The 19,144-nt window shown below is 41.9% G+C and overlaps 1 protein-coding gene across 3 annotated transcripts in view; it reads right to left on the bottom strand.

The window, feature by feature from the left end:
• The window catches only part of RPTOR (regulatory associated protein of MTOR complex 1), a 308,191-nt gene that overhangs the window by 161,750 nt on the left and 127,297 nt on the right, over positions 1-19,144 (bottom strand). For all 3 annotated transcript variants that reach the window (XM_077833284.1, XM_077833285.1, XM_077833286.1), the window contains exons 5-6: positions 16,688-16,834; positions 1,999-2,174 (exon numbers count right to left, since the gene is read on the bottom strand). In XM_077833284.1, coding sequence (XP_077689410.1) covers positions 1,999-2,174; positions 16,688-16,834 — 323 coding nt within the window. The remainder of the gene's footprint in view (positions 1-1,998; positions 2,175-16,687; positions 16,835-19,144) is intronic.

The following is a 19,144-nucleotide window of genomic DNA, read 5'->3' as shown; positions in this document are numbered from 1 at the left end:
TTGGGACCATTACTCCTTGTTCTGTCAGCTGCTACCACTGAGAACAGTCTAGATCCATCCTCTTTGGAACCCCCTTTCAGGTAGTTGAAAGCAGCTATCAAATCCCCACTCATTCTTCTCTTCCGCAGATTAAACAATCCCAGTTCCCGCAGCCTCTCCTCATAAGTCATGTGTTCCAGTCCCCGACTCATTTTTGTTGCCCTCCGCTGGACTCTCTCCAATTTTTCCACATCCTTCTTGTAGTGTGGGGCCCAAAACTGGACACAGTACTCCAGATGAGGCCTCACCAATGTCGAATAGAGGGGAACAAGCACGTCCCTCCAGCTGCTGGTAATGCCCCTACTTATACATCCCAAAATGCCATTAGCCTTCTTGGCAACAAGGGCACACTGTTGACTCATATCCAGCTCATCGTCCACTGTAACCCCTAGGCCCTTTTCTGCAGAACTGCTGCCAAGCTGTTCAGTCCCTAGTCTGTAGCAGTGCATGGGATTCTGCCATCCTAAGTGCAGGACTCTGCACTTGTCCTTGTTGAACCTCATCAGATTTCTTTTGGCCCAATCCTCTAATTTGTCTAGGTCCCTCTGTATCTATCCCTACTCTCCAGCGTATCTACCACTCCTCCCAGTTTAGTGTCATCTGCAAACTTGGCAGTCCATGCCATCGTCCAGATCATTAATGAAGATATTGAACAAAACTGGCCCCAGGACCGACCCTTGGGGCACTCCACTTAATACCGGCTGCCAACTACACATGGAGCCATTGATCACTACCCGTTGATCCCGACGATCTAGCCAGTTTTCTATCCACCTTATAGTCCATTCATCCAGCCCATACTACTTTAACTTGCTGACAAGGATACTGCGGGAGACCGTATCAAAAGCTTTGCTGAAGTCAAGGAATAACACATCCACTGCTTTCCCCTCATCCACAGAGCCAGTTATCTCATCATAGAAGGCAATTAGGTTAGTCAGGCATGACTTGCCCTTGGTGAATCCATGCTGACCATTCCTGATCACTTTCCTCTCCTCTAAGTGCTTCAGAATTGATTCCTTGAGGACCTGCTCCATGATTTTTCCAGGGACTGAGGTGAGGCTGACGATACAGAACAGCATAGTGATGATACAGAACAGCTAGAAGCCTAATTCCCTTCGTAGGTTAAGGACTAATATCAAAACCAAAGATCAAAGCAGAACATACTAAAGACCAGTCCTCCTAACTATACGTTTATTTCAACTCAATTCATCAAAGGGCATTGGGCTTTTCATTCTGGGGCTGCAATTGGAATCTTAACGGAGAATCAAGGAAATGAGCTTTGGTGGTCTCCTTCTGTTCTTTGGTGGGTACCGAGTTTGGTGGGTATCTGTGGATTAATTCACCAGAGCATTCAGCACTCACAGGACACTGAGCATGGTCTCTATTACAGAAGTTCCCCACGCGGTGCATTTGTCCAGTGCAGATGTCGTCTTTGTTCCCCCACACCATCTCTCTACTGTTGTGCAAGAACTTTGCTCTTGTACAGTTGGACCAACTGTCGTAGCTCTCTGCCTCTTCAACTTTCTATGTCATTTCAAAACATCCTTCTTGTTTTTAACTCTTAATTTCTTTCACTGTAGTATTTACCGCAACCCTACAACATTTGGGATACAGTTTGTATGAAAGATAACTTACAAGTTAAAGTTGCATTGTGCTGTAAGGTATTTCTGCTCTGCGAAAAAGCAGATACCTTTAAGTTCCAATAGAGTAAATCCCTTAATCTGAGCAAACCCAAGTATCGAGCTGGAATCTAAAATGTAATAAACAGAAGATAAGAATATTTTCACCTTCTTAGCTTTGATTAATAAGGTTCTGTCCCAGGCGTGCTCTTCAAATCCCTGTAATTCAGTACGGCAGAGGAACTTTAGTGTGGATAAAATATCTGGATCAACAAGTCGTTCAATTCAACAGACAAGCGTTGCAGACCATGCTTTTCCCCCACATAACAGGTGAGACACTTACCACCTCAGAGCAATTTTGATTGGTGTAGTAAGGCATGATGTGAAAAGGTCAGCTGGCAGGTCAGGGATCATAGGTAGCAACTCGTTGGCTTCACATGCTGCCAGCTGAATGCAATTCTTCATTGACGGGGGCAAAGGCATCTGAGCAAGTGGATGATTAGGGTTAATTGCAGCAACCTTGATGAGAGATCAAAAGAAAAAGGCATCAGTCAGAGGACTTAACCATCCAGAAAAATAAATCTGAAAACAACCCGCTAAGAATTGCCAAGGCTGAATGCATCACCATATTCAGCAAGGATTAAACTAGTAATGGCACTGATAGAGCTATGTCAGGAGTGAACAGTTCCAGTGTACATTTGCAGCCCGTGTCATTTGTCGTATTTCAGTACAGTATTTAGTAACACAACCAGCAACTTGGGACACAGAGATTAAACTGTCGACCACTTCTTCACAGGATTCTTAATCCACAAGATTCTGCCACCTTTGAATCAAGCATTGTAGAAATAAGTCTTGTGAGCTATTGTGCTACCCGAGAAAAAAGTTTAACAAAAAATATCTTTTTTGCAGCCTACTCTCACCAACTACAAAGTGGTGAAATAGCTTCGAACTGAAAGGAGGAAAGGCAACTGACTGATTTAGATGGAGCTCAGAGTCATGAGGGCTGAGTATCTACTGCTACAGTCCCCAGTACTCCCCACACTGCTTCCATGAGAACTCTTACTTCTGAACAGAGGCTACACTGAAGGGATGTGGAGAGTATTGCCTAAGGAAAGGAGAAATGCAAAAGACAATTGCCTAAATTAAAAGGGGAAACGTCTGCTCTCTTATGGGGTGAATGAGAGACAGGGGAGTGTGTGTGTGGTCAGCAAAGGTACTAGTAGGTGCAGCTTGCAAGTCAATATTAGAGAAAGGGCAGGGGACAGACAGGAGGACAGGCGGCGGTCTCTCCCCAGCATTGACCAGAAATACCCATGAGTTGCAACTTCTGTCCAGAGCAGTGAACATCAGTCACCAGAGCAACTGTATTACAGCAAGTCTTTTCTGCAACAACCAGATGAGCTAAACCAATGTCAGCATGCCAGACTGCTCTAAACAAGAAATTAGTTCCTAGGTCTACAGCGACAACCTTGCTAAAACTTATGATTGGTTTGGGAACAATCAGCCATCAAATCTGAGTCACAAAGAGACTGGCCGAGTTAACAGATGTGTCAGTGCTGCTTTCACACTAGCTGTGAGCTGGCAGAATACATTAAGCTAACAGCATTCCTGCAGCAGCAGCCAGGCAATAGGATTGCATACATGCTATTCAGTTCCCCCACTCCAGGTCCTTTGTGGGAATCAGTTTTTAAAGACGTGAAGGGTAAGCAGCAGAGCAGGATGCCATATGAGCATGTGCAGGGTTTTGGTAAGAGTAGGACAAAGCCTGGTGTGAAGGCGTTAATAGGTCTGGTCTACACTGATGGGCTGCGTGCCGAAGGTTGCCGACCCCTCGTCTACACTGAAGCGCTGCAGTGCTGCCGGAGTGTTTCAAGTATAGACAATCGAGCTGTATCGTTTACCTTCAGTTTGTCTGTCCAGACATCATCTTGTAAAACGGAAATACTGAGCACCAGTAATTCCAGGTGTGTTTTTAGAATTACCATGGCACTAGCAATTAAGAGTGTGTGCTATGGGAGATTTTTCAGAGGCCTGATTATATGGAAAGCGAAGGGTACTCCTTCTAGTGTCTTTTTTAAACAGGTAGCGACACAAACACTAGCTTGTGTGTGTCTACAACACCCTTTCAAACATCCAGAATTCTGGATCCAAATGTGCTTGAGGCTTCTTGAGTGAACAGGACTGGAAAATTGCCCTATCAATAAGGCTACGATTATGTCATGGAGGTCACAGAATCCGTGACTTCCAGAGACCTCCCTGACATTTTCTGCCCTGGGGCTGGAGCTGTCAGCAGGCAGTGAGCCCCCAGCAGCTCCTAGCCACTGGGCAGCAGTGGGGGGATATTTTTAGTAAAAATCACGGACAGGTCACGGGCTTCTGTGAATTTTTGTTTATTGTCCGTGACCTGTCTGTGATTTTTACTAAAAATATCAGTGACAAAATCTGAGCCTTACCTATCAACAACTTGAACTACAAACAAAAATGAAGTAGGGCCCTTCTAAAAGTGATCCATCCAAATCTGCTATCCTAATCACCAAAGACAAATGGCTTCTGCAGGATTTCACTTTTTTCACACTAAGTTAGGCAATACGCTAGCCTTTTGCAACACTTCTATACCAAAGTTTATAATCTTGTTTAAATCAGCAAGTGTAAATCAGTTTGGTGGTCTCAGCAGAGCCCTTTGTGAAGGTACATCCGTGTTACACACCCGCTACACAGTTCAGTACAACTTTCCACCTCTGCTGCAGAGAAGCATAGAAAAGATGCATTAGGAAAGTTGTGGAGGGGTTTCAGATTTGTTGTTTCTTTTTTGTTTTAAATTTAATCTTAGGAGCTGCTGCATCATTCATACGAGTTTCTTGCCTTTATCCCAAATGGCTGCCACCTCCCATTGTTCTCAATTGGATGGGCTACCCTCAGCTAAGAGGGATGTCATCTCCCTACATCCTAAATGGAGCTGAACCAATCCTCAAACCAATCCCAGGACCTCTGATCATATTTACTGCACTTCTCTAATAACCTAAACTTTATCTTTTAAATATCTCCTGTTATAACTAATTTTTAAAAACAGATATTTGAAATAGGAAGGGATTTGGGGGTAGTGGACAGGATGGAGGAGGTTTGCCCTTTATAGATTTATAAATACAGAGAATCCAAAGAGCTTTAGCGATGATAATTAATGCATTAAGGAAGGATGTACGCACTGGGCATCCTCAGTACATGGGCTCTTTAGGGGAACACGTTTAAATGAATTTTATACTGGCTGAAATGGGCTGAATACTGAAAGCCTCTAGCCATGGAGTATGCATGGCATGGGTAACAACAGGGCAAGCTTCTCTCATGTCACTCCCTATCAATGTCCCTCAATTCTGAGCAGGAGAATAGCTCATCCTCTTTGGTCTGTTTAATCTTTGAGTTCTCCACAGAAATGCCCAATAAGGGGATCTAATCATGAGAAATATAACATGAAATCTTGGCCATTAAAATCTGGAACAGGAACCACCACCAAGCCAATATAGGGTATCAACTTTTGGTAACTGCCATCCTGGTCAGATTTAAAGCAATGCCCTAGAGGGGAATTCTTTGGAATTCCCTGGGCTATCCAGTCCCTTAGTACAATCATTCCTATTGCGAAGCAACCATGAAGAAAAAGATGGACTTCAGCTGACAAGTAGGAGCCTATCTTAAAAACACAGACACACCTTGCTAACTTGTCTTTAAGGCTAAGGATACGATTTAGTCATGGAGGATTCCATCACTTTACTGGACCTCCATGACTTATTTGTCTTCAGCTATCAGCAGCTGCCAGCAGGGATGGAGCCAGGGCTAGGCTCCCCCTGCCCCAAGGCTTCAGCCACAGGCCAAGGCTGTGTGCCCGCCCAGTCTCCCCCTGGCCTGTGGCTGAAGCCAGGATGGTTCCCCCATAGCCGCCCGTGGCGGTGGGGCTTGGGCTTTCAGTCCCCCCTCATGGGGCTCCAGCTGTCATCCTCCCCTCCCCCCCGGCTACTTTTAGAGTCATAGGCAGGTCAGGGATCCCATGAATTTTTGTTTATTGCCCACTACCTGTCCGTGACTTTTACTAAAAATAACCATGACAAAATACTCACCTTAATTATGGCATGCAAATAACTGATCCTAGACCTGCTTAGAAAGATGCTGGTGCTTTGTTATAACACAAGGAATTTACCCCTAACATCCTGAGAATAATGGCTCACATTTCCTTAATTTCTGATCTGTCATCATCTTCCCTCATTCGCCACCTCCCCAGTACACATACTAAGCTGGTGAGAACAGACAACCTCACAGCAAAATTGTGCATGTTCTGATCACAAGTTTGTCAACAAAAAACAACTGTCTTTACCGAGAATGGGGATGACACCATAAGTACAAAGAACAATGGAAAATCCCTGCTATATCAAGTCAATAATATTGCTGCCTTCTAGAGATTTTAATTATCAACTAAACCGAAATCCCTAGATACTTCTGTGAAATGACAAATCAGTTGTTTTGGATACAAATTATAGCTGCCCAAATTAAGTTACCTGCATTCAGTTTTGCCACTTGTGAATGGTGCACTAGCCAGAAAGAAAAAGGAACAGGTTCGTAAGTCTCACTCCTTGTAATTAACACAAAGGGAGACAATACATCTATTTTAAACCTCTGTTATTCCAGACTTTTATGCACATAAATCAAAGGCAGGCCCTCATGCAAATGCCAGGAAAACAGGTCTTTATGAATTAATAGGCATGTTTAAGCTACACTAAAGGAAGGCCTTTGCTTTAACATGGAGGCTGGAGGTTGCAGTTTTTAGTTATTTCAAATGCTGGCCAGCCCTTCTGGTTTCACAGAATTTCTATAGCTGTCAGAATCCTCATCCCTGCAGAAGACATTAATGCAGCTACAAAAAAGGAGTAATTGGTTCCAGCAGATGGTGGATTAGGAAAATTCCCCATGATACTTCATGCCATTGCCAGAAATCATCCTGCTGCTCTAGCATTAAGCTAATTTTTGGAGATTGAAGTTCAAGATGGAGAAATAAAAACAAAAACAAAAACAGAAGTTCCTCAGCTCTCATAAGAAGTAGTCAGTCATGTACCCTATTTGAGGCAAAAGGAACGTACCCACCCACAGCAGAATTTAATTCCTACACAAATAGAGAACAAAACAGGGTAAAATGCTTTAAGGTAAAATGCTGTGAAATTCAGACAATAAATGGTGCTTAAAATAGAAAAAAGATTATATAGTCTGTAGAAAAACACATCGAGAAGTGATGTTTTAGCCCTCATTTCAGCGCAGCTCAAAGAAGGCCTTACAATGAGTGTAGACCCCCCCCGCCTTTCTATTTCTCCTTTGACCCATAATTAGGTGTTGCCACTGTCACAATTTTAAGGAAAATTCATCAGAATTAACCAGCCTATTGCTTTGCCACAGTTCGTACGGTACACTAAAGCATCTTGCTTAGTTCTCCAGAATTGTGGTATATTTACTTAAACCCACAGAACCCCTGGCAGCTTGTTAATTAGATAATTAAGAGCTATTGCTGGGTGCTTTACTCTCAGAACAAACCACAGGGAGAGATCAGGGCCGAAGGAAATACACACACAGGGTATTTTCTGAACAGGCTAGTCCCTGCCTTGTAGGCACCATTTCACCTGCCATGTTCCTATACTGGCATGAGGCCAACTCCTTCTAAAATAGCCCATTACACACACTACAACTGCACATGTTCTCACTGGCTACTAACACTACTGTGTCCACTGATGCCAGGTATGACATTATCCCAGGAAACCATCAGCAGGAGATCTAGTTTCTAAAGATCAAGTTGGCTTCCATACCTGAAAGATGCCCAGGGAGAGGGGGGAAATGTAGCTTTCTGCAGGACTGATTATGACAAAAAGGGAGTGGATAAAGGCACAGTATCAATCATTAAAATTGGCATTTAAACCAAGGACATGAATTCGTCAAGCTGCATAACATGCCAGGGCTTCAACGCCATTTTTAATGAAATGGACATTTTTTTTATCTACAAGACACTATGTAATTTCTCTGTTTATTTGGATATGATTAAAACTCGTTTTGCTTAGGAGCGTTATTTGTATCGTCCTTCAGATGAGGTATGAAACCAAGGCCCTAATTGCCCATCCATGTGGAAGTTAAACAATCCCAAGACACTTTTGGAAGACAGTCAAGTACCCTAGTGTCCTAGCAGCCCTGCTTTTCTAAATAAGCGTCTTTAATGTCCTGGACGGTGGGCAAGCCAGCAATGAGTACAGAATGGCTGTGCCTTTTGCTTGCACAGCCACTGCACTGCTCACTCAGTGCTCTGGAAACCATTTACGATACTGTAAAAAAGAAAGGGACTTTTGAAACGAACTCTAGCCTTTTAGTTAATTAAGAGAGGACGCTATATTGGAAAGTCCGAATAGAATCCTCATCTCTTTTCCCCTCCCTAAAAATCACAGCTGAGCTAGCTTTAGCATTTTCAGAACATTCTGAACGGAAGTTACAGCCTTTCACCTTCATTTCCCCCAAGAACAGCATTTCTGTTCAGGAGGAACAATTTTTCTTAGTTGCAGTGTTTCCACTGAGATTTAAGAAAATATATTCTGGCATTTCTTCTTTCCAGAATACCACTTCTGCATTCTGTTGATCTACGTAGCTCTTCACTTATGTAAATCAGTGACTCCCTGCACCCTGACAATACTGTCTCTCCAGATCATCCCTTTCTCAGTTCCGTTGTCGAGGCCGCTACTGAATTTCTATGCAAAAATTATTTCCAGCAACTGGATTTTATGTTTTTTTTATAATTTACTGTTATTTTGGGAACACATCAAACAAGACAAGTCGATACAAGTAATGCTAGGACAGCATCTATTATACAGATGTCTCTAGACACTTCTCACCCTACCCGCCACAAACCATACCTTATTTTTGTGCTCAGTCACTGAAGAGACAAGGCAAGTTTTAAACCTTAGAAGAGGGAATTGCTTCCATATTCAAGTAACAATGCAATGAAAACATGATACATTTACAAGTATATCTGCAAGTACATTGGACTTCTTTTGTAAGTTTCAGGTGGCCTCAGGTAAAGTCTGATGACCACTAGGCCAGCTTTGGATCAGAGGGGACCACTGTGATCATCTAGCAGATGATCACATAGACCTTTCCCAAAATAAATCCTAGAACAGATTTTTTAGAAAAACATACAGTCTTGATTTTAAAATTGTTATTGATGGAAACTCCTCAATCACCATCATTCCAATGGTTAATTACTCTCACTGTTATAAATGTATGCCGTTATTTCCAGTCTGAATTTGTCTAGCTTCAGAGTCCAGCCATTGGATTGTGTTATACCTTTCTCTACCGTATTGAAGAGCCCATTGTCAAATATCTCTTCCTTAGGTTGGTAGTTATAAACTGTGATCAAGCCATCCTTGATCCTTCTCTTTGTTAAGCTAAATAGTCTACAGTATTTGACTATTGAGTCTATCACTATAAGGCATGTCTTCTAATCCTTTAATCATCCTTGTGGCTCCCCTCTGAACCCTCTGCAATTTATCTGCATCCTTCTTGAAATGTGGGCACCAGAACTGGACACAGACTTCCGACAGCGGTAGCACCAGTGCCAAATACAGAGAGAGGTAAAATGATCTCTTTTCTACTACTCAAGATTCCCCTGTTTATGCACCCCAGGACTGCATTAGCCCTTTTGGCAAGAGTGTCACATTGGGAGCTCATATTCAGCTGATTATCTGCCATGACACTCACATCTTTTTCAGAGTTACTGCTACCCAGAATAGAGAGTGTAGTTTACACAATATGAATTCAGACTATTACCTCTTAGGATGATTCATACTGGCCACAGTCACCATAAACTAAAGTTTTTATGCTTTCAGATTAAATGTGCTCTATTTCCTGGCCTAAAATGCCCTGGAAAATGGTTTAATGGCCCAGTCAGATATCTACAGGCACTTAGCTCCCCTATTTTCTCTTCCAAAGGGAAATAGATGAGAACAGTAGATGGAAGGATGGAGGAAAAAATGGAGTGCAGCTAAAGTTGGACTGCTTTAATCTAGCCTCCATCTTTTCCTGATTATGTTCTCTTCAGCCACTCCCAATCTATCCCACACTTGCCACTTCTATCGAATGTACTTCCTTTAGTGAGTACTTTGTATTTTCACCTTGTTCATACTCACAAGGCAACAGGCCAATTATGGACTTACGCTAAGCTCTTTAGCGCCATGTAACTTTAGAGAGCATTACCACCAGAAGTAAAACATTGCAGCTGCAAGAGGAAAGAGCTGGGCGAGTTAAGTTTTCACTCTCAACCCTAGTTATGAATTAAGTGCCAAGAATCTATACACAAATCCCTAACACACACATTTACAAAAAAATGGAACTAATGAAGCAATCTCATAATGCTGCACATATTACAGGAACAAATCATTGATTATTAAAGGCCTCTGTCTGCGGGATCTCCCAGATTCTCCAACACAAATGGTTACTGGCAACACAGATTTTCAGATTCACATTTTGGAAAAAGCTGCCCCATGCAAAATCTCTTCCAGAGTCAGTTAACTTGAATCAGAGGTAAAATGCTACAAATGTAAATTTAAGGTAAACAGACAGTTCAAACGCAGCATATTGAGTTACTATGAAGAGGGTTTATAGTTAAACTAAGTTTGAAACCATGGTGCCATTGCACTTGTCCATTGGTACACCATTTTCAGTCTTATCAGCTTTCAGAGTAGCAGCTGTGTTAGTCTGTAACCGCAAAAAGAAAAGGAAGACTTGTGGCACCTTAGAGACTAACCAATTTATTTGAGCGTAAGCTTTCGTGAGCTACAGCTCACTTCATCAGATGCATTCAGTGGAAAATACAGTGGGGAGATTTATACACACAGAGAACATGAAACAATGGGTGTTACCATACACACTGTAAGGAGAGTGATCAGGTAAAGTGAGCTATTACCCGGGGGGGGGGGGGGGGGGAAGGTGTGCGGGGGGGACACGAGACGACGGACACCTTTTGTAGTGATAATCAAAGTGGGCCATTTCCAGCAGTTGACAAGAACGTCTGAGGAACAGCGGGTGGAGGGGAATAAACATGGGGAAGTAGTTTTACTTTGTGTAATGACCCATCCACTCCCAGTCTTTATTCAAGTCTTATCAGCATAATCCTAAAAATTGGCTCTCTTATGTAACACAACAGGGAGCTGCCAGAGGGAGTACACAGCATTGCTTTAGTCTGGGTCAGACAGAAAGAATTACGTCAACATAGGCTGTTGGTTTTGAAAAGAGGCTTAAAACTCAAACACAACCCTCCTAACGGGATGTTGACTTGTAAGAGTTAATGCAGGATTTGAAACACTGGAGTGAAGCACTGCTTCACAGCAAGAGCCAGTGACACTTCTAACCCATGGTTTCTAACTAGCATTAAAAAAAAAAGTCAACAAGACAGAACTAAATGGATGCAAACACAATCTCCTCTAACATACTCTTCCATAGGCTTACAAGAAGAATTTCTATGGATCAAGACAAGTTAATTGAAGACAAATATTTAACAAGTAAACGTATACACGCAGATACAGAATTCTTATAGTCTCAGGCAAGTAACCTAAAACTTCATTCCTAAAACATCTCAGAATACTCCAATACCTAGCTTTATCTAAGGTGTATTGCATAATAACTTCCTTTCCTTGCAGTTTTGCTCCTGCACTACCCGACATCTTCCAATATAAGAAAGCAGAGGTTGGAAAAGCATTAATTTTACCTTTTATTTAAATAGATGAAATTTATTAACTTATTACGTATTACTGTTTCACCCTATGAAGTGGGAACTGAAGGCACATAATATATGTATAGAAAATGTGTTTGGATTAATTGTAACTCCTTCAAGAACCCCTATATCCTCAACTGATGTGTTAGTTTTAATTTGTAAAATCTTATAGCTACCTCCTAAACAACTCAACCATTACCTCTACACCTTCTGCAGTACCAGCTTTGACAGGGACATCCTTCTGGCAGTTCTTCCAGTGGCAGTGATATACCTGTATCATAAAAGGATGCGCTACACCAGCGCCCTGCTAACCATTCTTATGCTCATACCCATAAATCTTCACACAGATATTTAAGAACAGGGGCCTAAAGTTAAACTCTGAAGTCCATTTTAGGCAACTAAATAGGTGGGCTAATTTTCATAAGTGCTGATCAGCCAGCAGCTCCCACAGCCTCAGCAAATTTGAAAATCAGATGTATCCATTTTTTAAAGTTTAGATTTAAAAAAAAAAAAAAACCTAGGTATTTTTCCCATTGATTTTCTAAACATAACTCAATATTAAAACCTGCAAGCTAAGCTGACACAAATGACAATATTAAAACATTCTGGCTGACAGGTTGGAATTTTCTGTGATCATTTAAATTATGCCTTGGCCTTTTCCTACACTGGATAATTCCCAGTACTTACGTTGGATAGTACAGAGAGAGCTGGCAGCACCACTTATTATTAAGGTTGCTCAACATTTCCCAACGTAAGACTCTGTTTTCCATTGCTTATAACATTTTGCCAAAAACTTTAATTACTTGGTCTGAAATTTTTACATGCCGGGTGTCCAGGCCACACTAATTTGTTTGTTTGTTTTTTAATTATTTTCAGAGAATGGTTTGCCATTTCCAAGGAAGAGGCTAGGAGAAAAAAAAAAAATTGCCCATGCTAAAAAATTCTGACAACCTTTAGTTTGAAAAAAATCAAGCATCCCCGTGCTTTGAATTCGGGTGCTGTTCAGGGGATGGCCTTTTTTTGTCAGGAATGTGCTCCAGTGACACCTCCCACTCCCTGCCTCAGGTGACACTCAGGAAGCATTTAGGAGGAAGCTGCCTAGTTTGAATGCAGAGGGAGGGGACAAGAGCTGGAGTGAGTTGGGGGGAGTAAACTGGAGCAAGGAGCTTAGGGGATGGAGCCTGGAGCTCGAGGCTGTTGTGAGAAGGAAAAAGACTGGGACTGAGAGCTGGGAATGGAAACAGGGGCATGGGGACTGGGAAACAGTAGGAGGATAGGGGAGACAGATCAGATGAAGAGCCAAAGGGGAAGGCCAGGGCCGGCTCTGGATAAAATAGTATGTGATCATGTAATTAAAGACTATTATAATGCATACGCATAAGAGGGCCAAATTAAGGTTGCACAGGCAACCTTAATTCTGGCATTTCCTAACTTTTGCGTGCTTGACTTTGGAATATTAATAATGTTCCTTCGACGAATTGTGTGTGTGTGTAATATTTACATTACAATATTGCTCAGCGATCCCAGTCAGTCAGTACTGGAGCCACAATATATTGGGTCCTACACAAACACACCAGGTGGCATGATCTCTGAGAATCAATTCTACAATGGGCTGTGTGTAGGCAGATCCCTGCAGCCATACAGAGCCCAACTGACTTCAAAGGGGCGTTGCACAAGGACCCACCTACACACAGCTCATTGCACAACTGGAGTTTAATTTAGGACAAGAGGCAATTAATTTTGACAAACAAACAGGAGGGAAATGGGAGAGAGAACAGAACAGCAGCAATAATAAACACATGTCTACACGGTTTAACAATGTGAATAAGTAGGAAGCTCTGGGTCAATTAAAATTTTTTGGTAAATAAACAATGAAATTTTACTATAAATCAGTAAATAAATATCTGGACTCCTCAGACAATCTCAAATATAAACAATGTTCAGCAAGAAGAATTTGCACTAAAAAAGAAAGATAAAAGTAATGACTATATCCTGAAATAGAGGATATTCCCAGGAGCTCACATCTACATTAATGTTTCTTATAGGAGGATGTGTGATCTGATCATTTATTTATTTCAAATATCTACTTTTTTCATTTTTTTAAGCACTATGTATACCATTTCCTCTGATCTGCTAGCTCAACACACCATCTGGTCGTTCCTTAATCTCTGTTACCATCACAGACAAAAAAAGTATGTCAAATATTTCATGAGTCTATAATCTAGTAGGTCAATTTTTTTTTTTAAGACACAAACACAAACAGTTTTAACAGGCAACAAATGAATGCAGCTCACGTTTTCAGTCCTCAATGTATTGAATAATTTTTATTCAAAAGTGGAATCACAATATGTACTGAAATTAACCAATGTTTTGAGATATTAACTATGAACAGATTTTGTGTTTTTAATATCCGCTGTTTATGCAGTGGACCATCCGAACAATAGCCAACAACATTAAACTTAGTGGAAAAACAAACTCTTAATTAAAAATAGCACCAAGATAAAAACTAAGCTAATTACAAAACAAAGTAAAATTACACCGTCACCAATTTGCCACCTGAAATAACCTTTATTTTAATTCTTACTTTTATCTTCTGCATACAGAATTAAAATTTAATATGTAAGAAACTGCAGGTATTATATTTTTCTAAATAAGATGCATGAAAGTCTTCTATTCTGAGTTCTTTGTATAAAATTAAAAAACAGTTCCCGTAGTAAACTAGTCCTCAGCCGTGCTCATCACACACCTAGAGTACCTAAGATACCAGGACAGAAAAGTTGGACTTGTAACCTGGGAAATAAAATGTTTAAATAACAAATTAACTGACAACTTTCTCCCTGTACTGTAAAGAGGAGTCATACTGAAGACACTTTTGTTGTTTTGGTTTTCAAGTTTTTGGCAGAAGGAAAAAAATCCTGAAAGCCAGACAAATTTTTTGCATTTTTGTTGGATAGCAGAGACTAGACTTTCCAACTCTTTTTAGACTGTAAACTTTCAACAACTTGTGTATGACAACCAGATATGCTGGTTTGGAAGGATAGCCCTTGTATTTGAGCCCACTCTACTTATTCTGGAGTTCTGTCTCAGTTTCACTAGAGTCCCTAGGAACATGGTCACATGCGCTTGCCCTGCCACCCACCTGTGCTGTCATGGCACTGCAGAGTTGAAAGGTCCTGCAGAGCAGCAATCCCATCAACACCCTGCAGCAGTTTTGCATGGTCTCTCCCCTCAGTGCACACTAGCCATCTCACCTACACAGAACAGTAGCCACCCTCTGCCCAGAATATCTTCAGGTCACTCTAGGGCCCAATGGCAGCAAAGGAGAATGGAGAATTGGGAGAGAAATGCAGGGAAAGGGAAGGTAAGGAAAACCAAAGGAGAACTGGGAAAAGAAAAGAGCTGGAGTGAGGCACCTTTCTAAATTAGTTTATGCCTGTGCTCTGGGAGAAGGGAGAAGAAGAAAAAAGAAAAAGAGAACAGGACAGAATCTATATGCAGGAAAACAAAGCAGCAATAAATATGGCAGGGTGAGTGACGACCGAAAGACAAACATGAGAGAAGTGAGGCTTACAAGCAGCAGAATAAAAAAAAACTACAGGATGAGAGGAATACAGGACATAATGGCAACTTCTTCCATTTTTTGTTTTGAAAATATGTTAACATTCAACACACATCTCTGCCGATACAGATCTGGGCCTTTCAGTGTCACGTCCCTCCTTGGTGAGGAACCTGCAAACAGTGGCGCACAGACTGGTAGCATTACTTATAAAGAGATGGGATTATGAGAAGACCTGTCTTAAACTGTTACTAGACTGGCGTGTTTCTTTCAGAGGAAAAGAGAGAGTCTCTACTTGCCAGAAAGTCACTGCAAAATTCAACACATGGGTTCATTCTATTTAAAAAAATTAAAACCAAGCACACCCTCAATAAGTGTCATGGAATCATGTTTGTAACAACCAGCCAGTTGCCTGATTGACCAATATTCCCTGTTAAACCACACTGAAAGTTTTAAAAGTATTTGACAGGTTTCAGAGTAACAGCCGTGTTAGTCTGTATTCGCAAAAAGAAAAGGAGTATTTGTGGCACCTTAGAGAATAACCAATTTATTTGAGCATGAGCTTTCGTGAGCTACAGCTCACTTCATCGGATGCATACTGTGGAAACTGCAGAAGACATTATATACACAGAGACCATGAAACAATACACGAAAGCTTATGCTCAAATAAATTGGTTAGTCTCTAAGGTGCCACAAGTACTCCTTTTCTTTTTGCGAATATAGACTAACACGGCTGTTACTCTGAAACCTGTCATTATGCAAGGCACTGCATTTAGCCGTATGGAGTGGAAATCTATCAAGTGGGGTGGGAGGAGGTATTGTTTCATGGTCTCTGTGTATATAATGTCTTCTGCAGTTTCCACAGTATGCATCCGATGAAGTGAGCTGTAGCTCAGGAAAGCTTATGCTCAAATAAATTGGTTAGTCTCTAAGGTGCCAAAAGTATTTGACTTAGTGCTATGTAAGTATAAGAAACAAATCTTTAACAGGCTACTTTTCTAATGGGTTAAAGCTTAGGGAGAACACCCAGTCACACCTGCTTGCCCACCACATCCCGTTTCTGACACACTGCTGCACTAAGCATCTAGTGCACAAAGGGAAAGAAAGCACCTTAAAGTTACTTCGTATATTCCTCTTCACAATTCATATTTACTCCAATAAATTCTAATTAAAACGATAATGAAAAGTGTCTTTTCATTAGAAACACAAGGTTACACTTTTGAATTCTGTCAAGCTAAAGTCATCAACAATAGGTCCTTTTGTCTATCAGTTTTAAACCATTTAGTTTAACATTGATGCATTTGGCACAACAGCAAGAAACACGGCTGGAATCCAAATTTGTATTGGTCTACTGCATCTGAAATGAATGGGTCTGCTTCACCTCAGCATTCATCTCAGCCGCAAAGATTATTAGGGCACAAACGGATTCTATTAACGTTATCACTTAATTAGTACTTGCAATAAAAAGGATTCTGACTCTCACAGAACGGCATACAGAGCCAGAAAGATTGCACTGGAGTGACATGATTTTTTTCCAAATTAATTTGCTTTTTAACTCATTTTTAAAACATATTTGTGGTCTCAAAGGGCTCAAACCTGTCTCCACTGAAGTCAATGGGGAGCAGGATAAGACCCCGAATGCCCAGCCGAGAGAGAAATGAAGCCGCAGGAAGCTTTGGCAATTCACTAAGGTCTCACCTCCAACTCTTGCTCCCTCTGTAGTGCAAATTGCTTGAATGACTTGACAATAAGGCCAGCATTGGAGCAATCATAGACGAAAATGGAGGGACTGCCCATCCAAGTCTGCAGGTCATATATGGATAGTGGAATATACTGAGTATAGTTCTGTAAGAGGAAACAAAATAAAAAGTGGACATTATATACATGAAGAGAATGACAGCTGATGGTAGAGCCTTTGTCTCTGATGCACTGAAATATGCATTCCATGAATTCTCCTTTTGAGATCACGGGATGAAAGTCTGCATGTGTTCAGGGCCAAGTGCTGATTCTACATGACAACCCCACTCACACCTGTAATACGCAAACAGATTCTGCCATATCCTTGCCTGCTAAATTGAGCTTGAATGTTTACAGATTCTAAAATCTGCTTCAAGATTCCTCTGAAGCATGGTAGCAGGTGTAAGCTGACGCCCAACAGCCTGGGTTCATTTCAGGCCCCTGCAGTGCTTATGCAGGACACAGAAAGTAAGAAGTCATAAAAAGCTTCATCTTCAGAAACAGGTCGCTCTTTAATTTAATTGAAGGTTAAAACGGCTGCTTCCAGCAAAGACGCACACCAGCAGACACCTCTAGGGTTGCTTTAATGAGACCCTTTCACTGCTTTATTGCAGCCTTTAAACCACAACTGTGCATCTTTCAAAATGAACTGATAAAGTTAAATCCTACAAAGCCTGCCTAACTACATGACGCTCCCATAAACTCAGCGTCTCGGACTAGATGATCATGATGGTCCCTTCTGACCTTCATATCTATGAGTTTGTGAATCGGTAAGTGCTGCATTTTCCATTAGAAACTGAAGGTGTGAGGGTCTTATTTCTTCTGAGCTACAAGAGGGTTTTTAAAAAAGGGCCTTAAAATAGGACACTTATTGCAACCTTAGCTATGGAGTGGCTATAGTCCCTGTTTACATAAACCACAGAGCTGCAGGACTGAGATTGTAACCCTAATCCTTCACCTCCAAAACACTGGAGCTACAGAAATCCCTCCTAGCATCACCTAAGCATCACATAGCTTTATGTTCTTTCTAAACTGCAGCCAGAGGGCAACATGCTCACACGTACAATGTCCAGTTCTGCTCCCCCTAAAATCAATTGCAAAAACTACCACTTTTCCACTATCTGTATTTTCCACTGAATGCATCCGATGAAGTGAGCTGTAGTTCACGGAAGCTTATGCTCAAATAAATGTGTTAGTCTCTAAGATGCCACAAGTCCTCCTTTTCTTCTTTTAAAAACTACCACTGACATCGTTAGGATGACAAATCGGGCCTATAACTCCCATTTAAATTCAGTGGGATTTAAATTACCCACCACAAAAATAGTTAACTTATCTAATGCTCAAATTCTTAAGAACATTTACCTATGTGTAAAGTCTGAAGTGATAAGCCATTTAAAGGGAAGATCAAGTCGTATGTGAAAATGCAGGATATCATTAAGTCAAAACCCTTTTGAAGAATACTCTTCTTCAAGAGATGTTCTAGTTTATCTTCAGAACATGAAAATTTCAAGCAAAACTAGTTTTATGCAAATATTTCCAGCAAATAATTTACACTGCAAATAATTTTCATGCGACCATAAATGGCAGCATATGGTCCGTACACCCCTCCTCAAGCAGTGGCAGGACATGGAGCTGCACAAAACCTGGCAGCTCTGAGGCAAAGGCAGACGCTGTTGGGGGCTAGATAGTTGTCCATGGATCCTGTACTAGATGAGGGGGTGATTGAGTGTTTGGGGTTGCTGATGTGCCAGTTGTTGTCTAGGGGGTCCCTGGGTACTGATGTAGAAGTGCTGGATGCAGTTGGGGTTGGGTGGGTGCTGTAATAGGTGGGTTGTTGCTGTCTGGAGACTGATAATTGGAGTCCATCTGGAGGGCAACTGTTTGGGGTCCAGCCTGGGGGACTGGTTGAGAACAGGCTGGTTAAGGTCTCTGAGGACTTGGCGCCTCTGGGGTTGGGATGTGGGACCTGCCAGCTAGGCCATCTGTTGCTGCAGCTCCTTTCCCTCTTGGATTCTACACATGACATTTCGGTTGAGCTGTGGGCAGGTGTGACAGATCTGTGATGTGTGTGACACCTGGCAGCCCTGGGTCCGAGGGATGGTCAGGGAAAGCTGGGCCAGCTTCCCCCTCCCCACTCAAGTGCTCCCAGGCACTCCCAGTAAAGTAATACTTTAGAACGGGGTTCTCAAACTTCACTACACTGCGACCCCCTTCTGACAACAAAAATTACTACATGACCCCAGCAGGGGGGACTGAAGCCTGAGTCTGCCTGAGCCCCGCTGCCCTGGCGGGAGCGGAGGGCAAAGCCCAAGGGCTTCAGCCCTGGGTTGGGGGGCCTGTAACCTGAGTCCTGGCACTCAGGCCAAAGCCAAAGCCTGAGCCCTGTCACCCAGGGCTTGAAGCCCTCGGACTTCAGCT

The sequence above is a fragment of the Eretmochelys imbricata genome, chromosome 14 (assembly GCF_965152235.1).
Source record: "Eretmochelys imbricata isolate rEreImb1 chromosome 14, rEreImb1.hap1, whole genome shotgun sequence".
Lineage (NCBI taxonomy): Eukaryota > Metazoa > Chordata > Testudines > Cheloniidae > Eretmochelys > Eretmochelys imbricata.
Note: the sequence above shows the minus strand (reverse complement) of the source record. Positions and strands in the feature narration are given on the sequence as shown.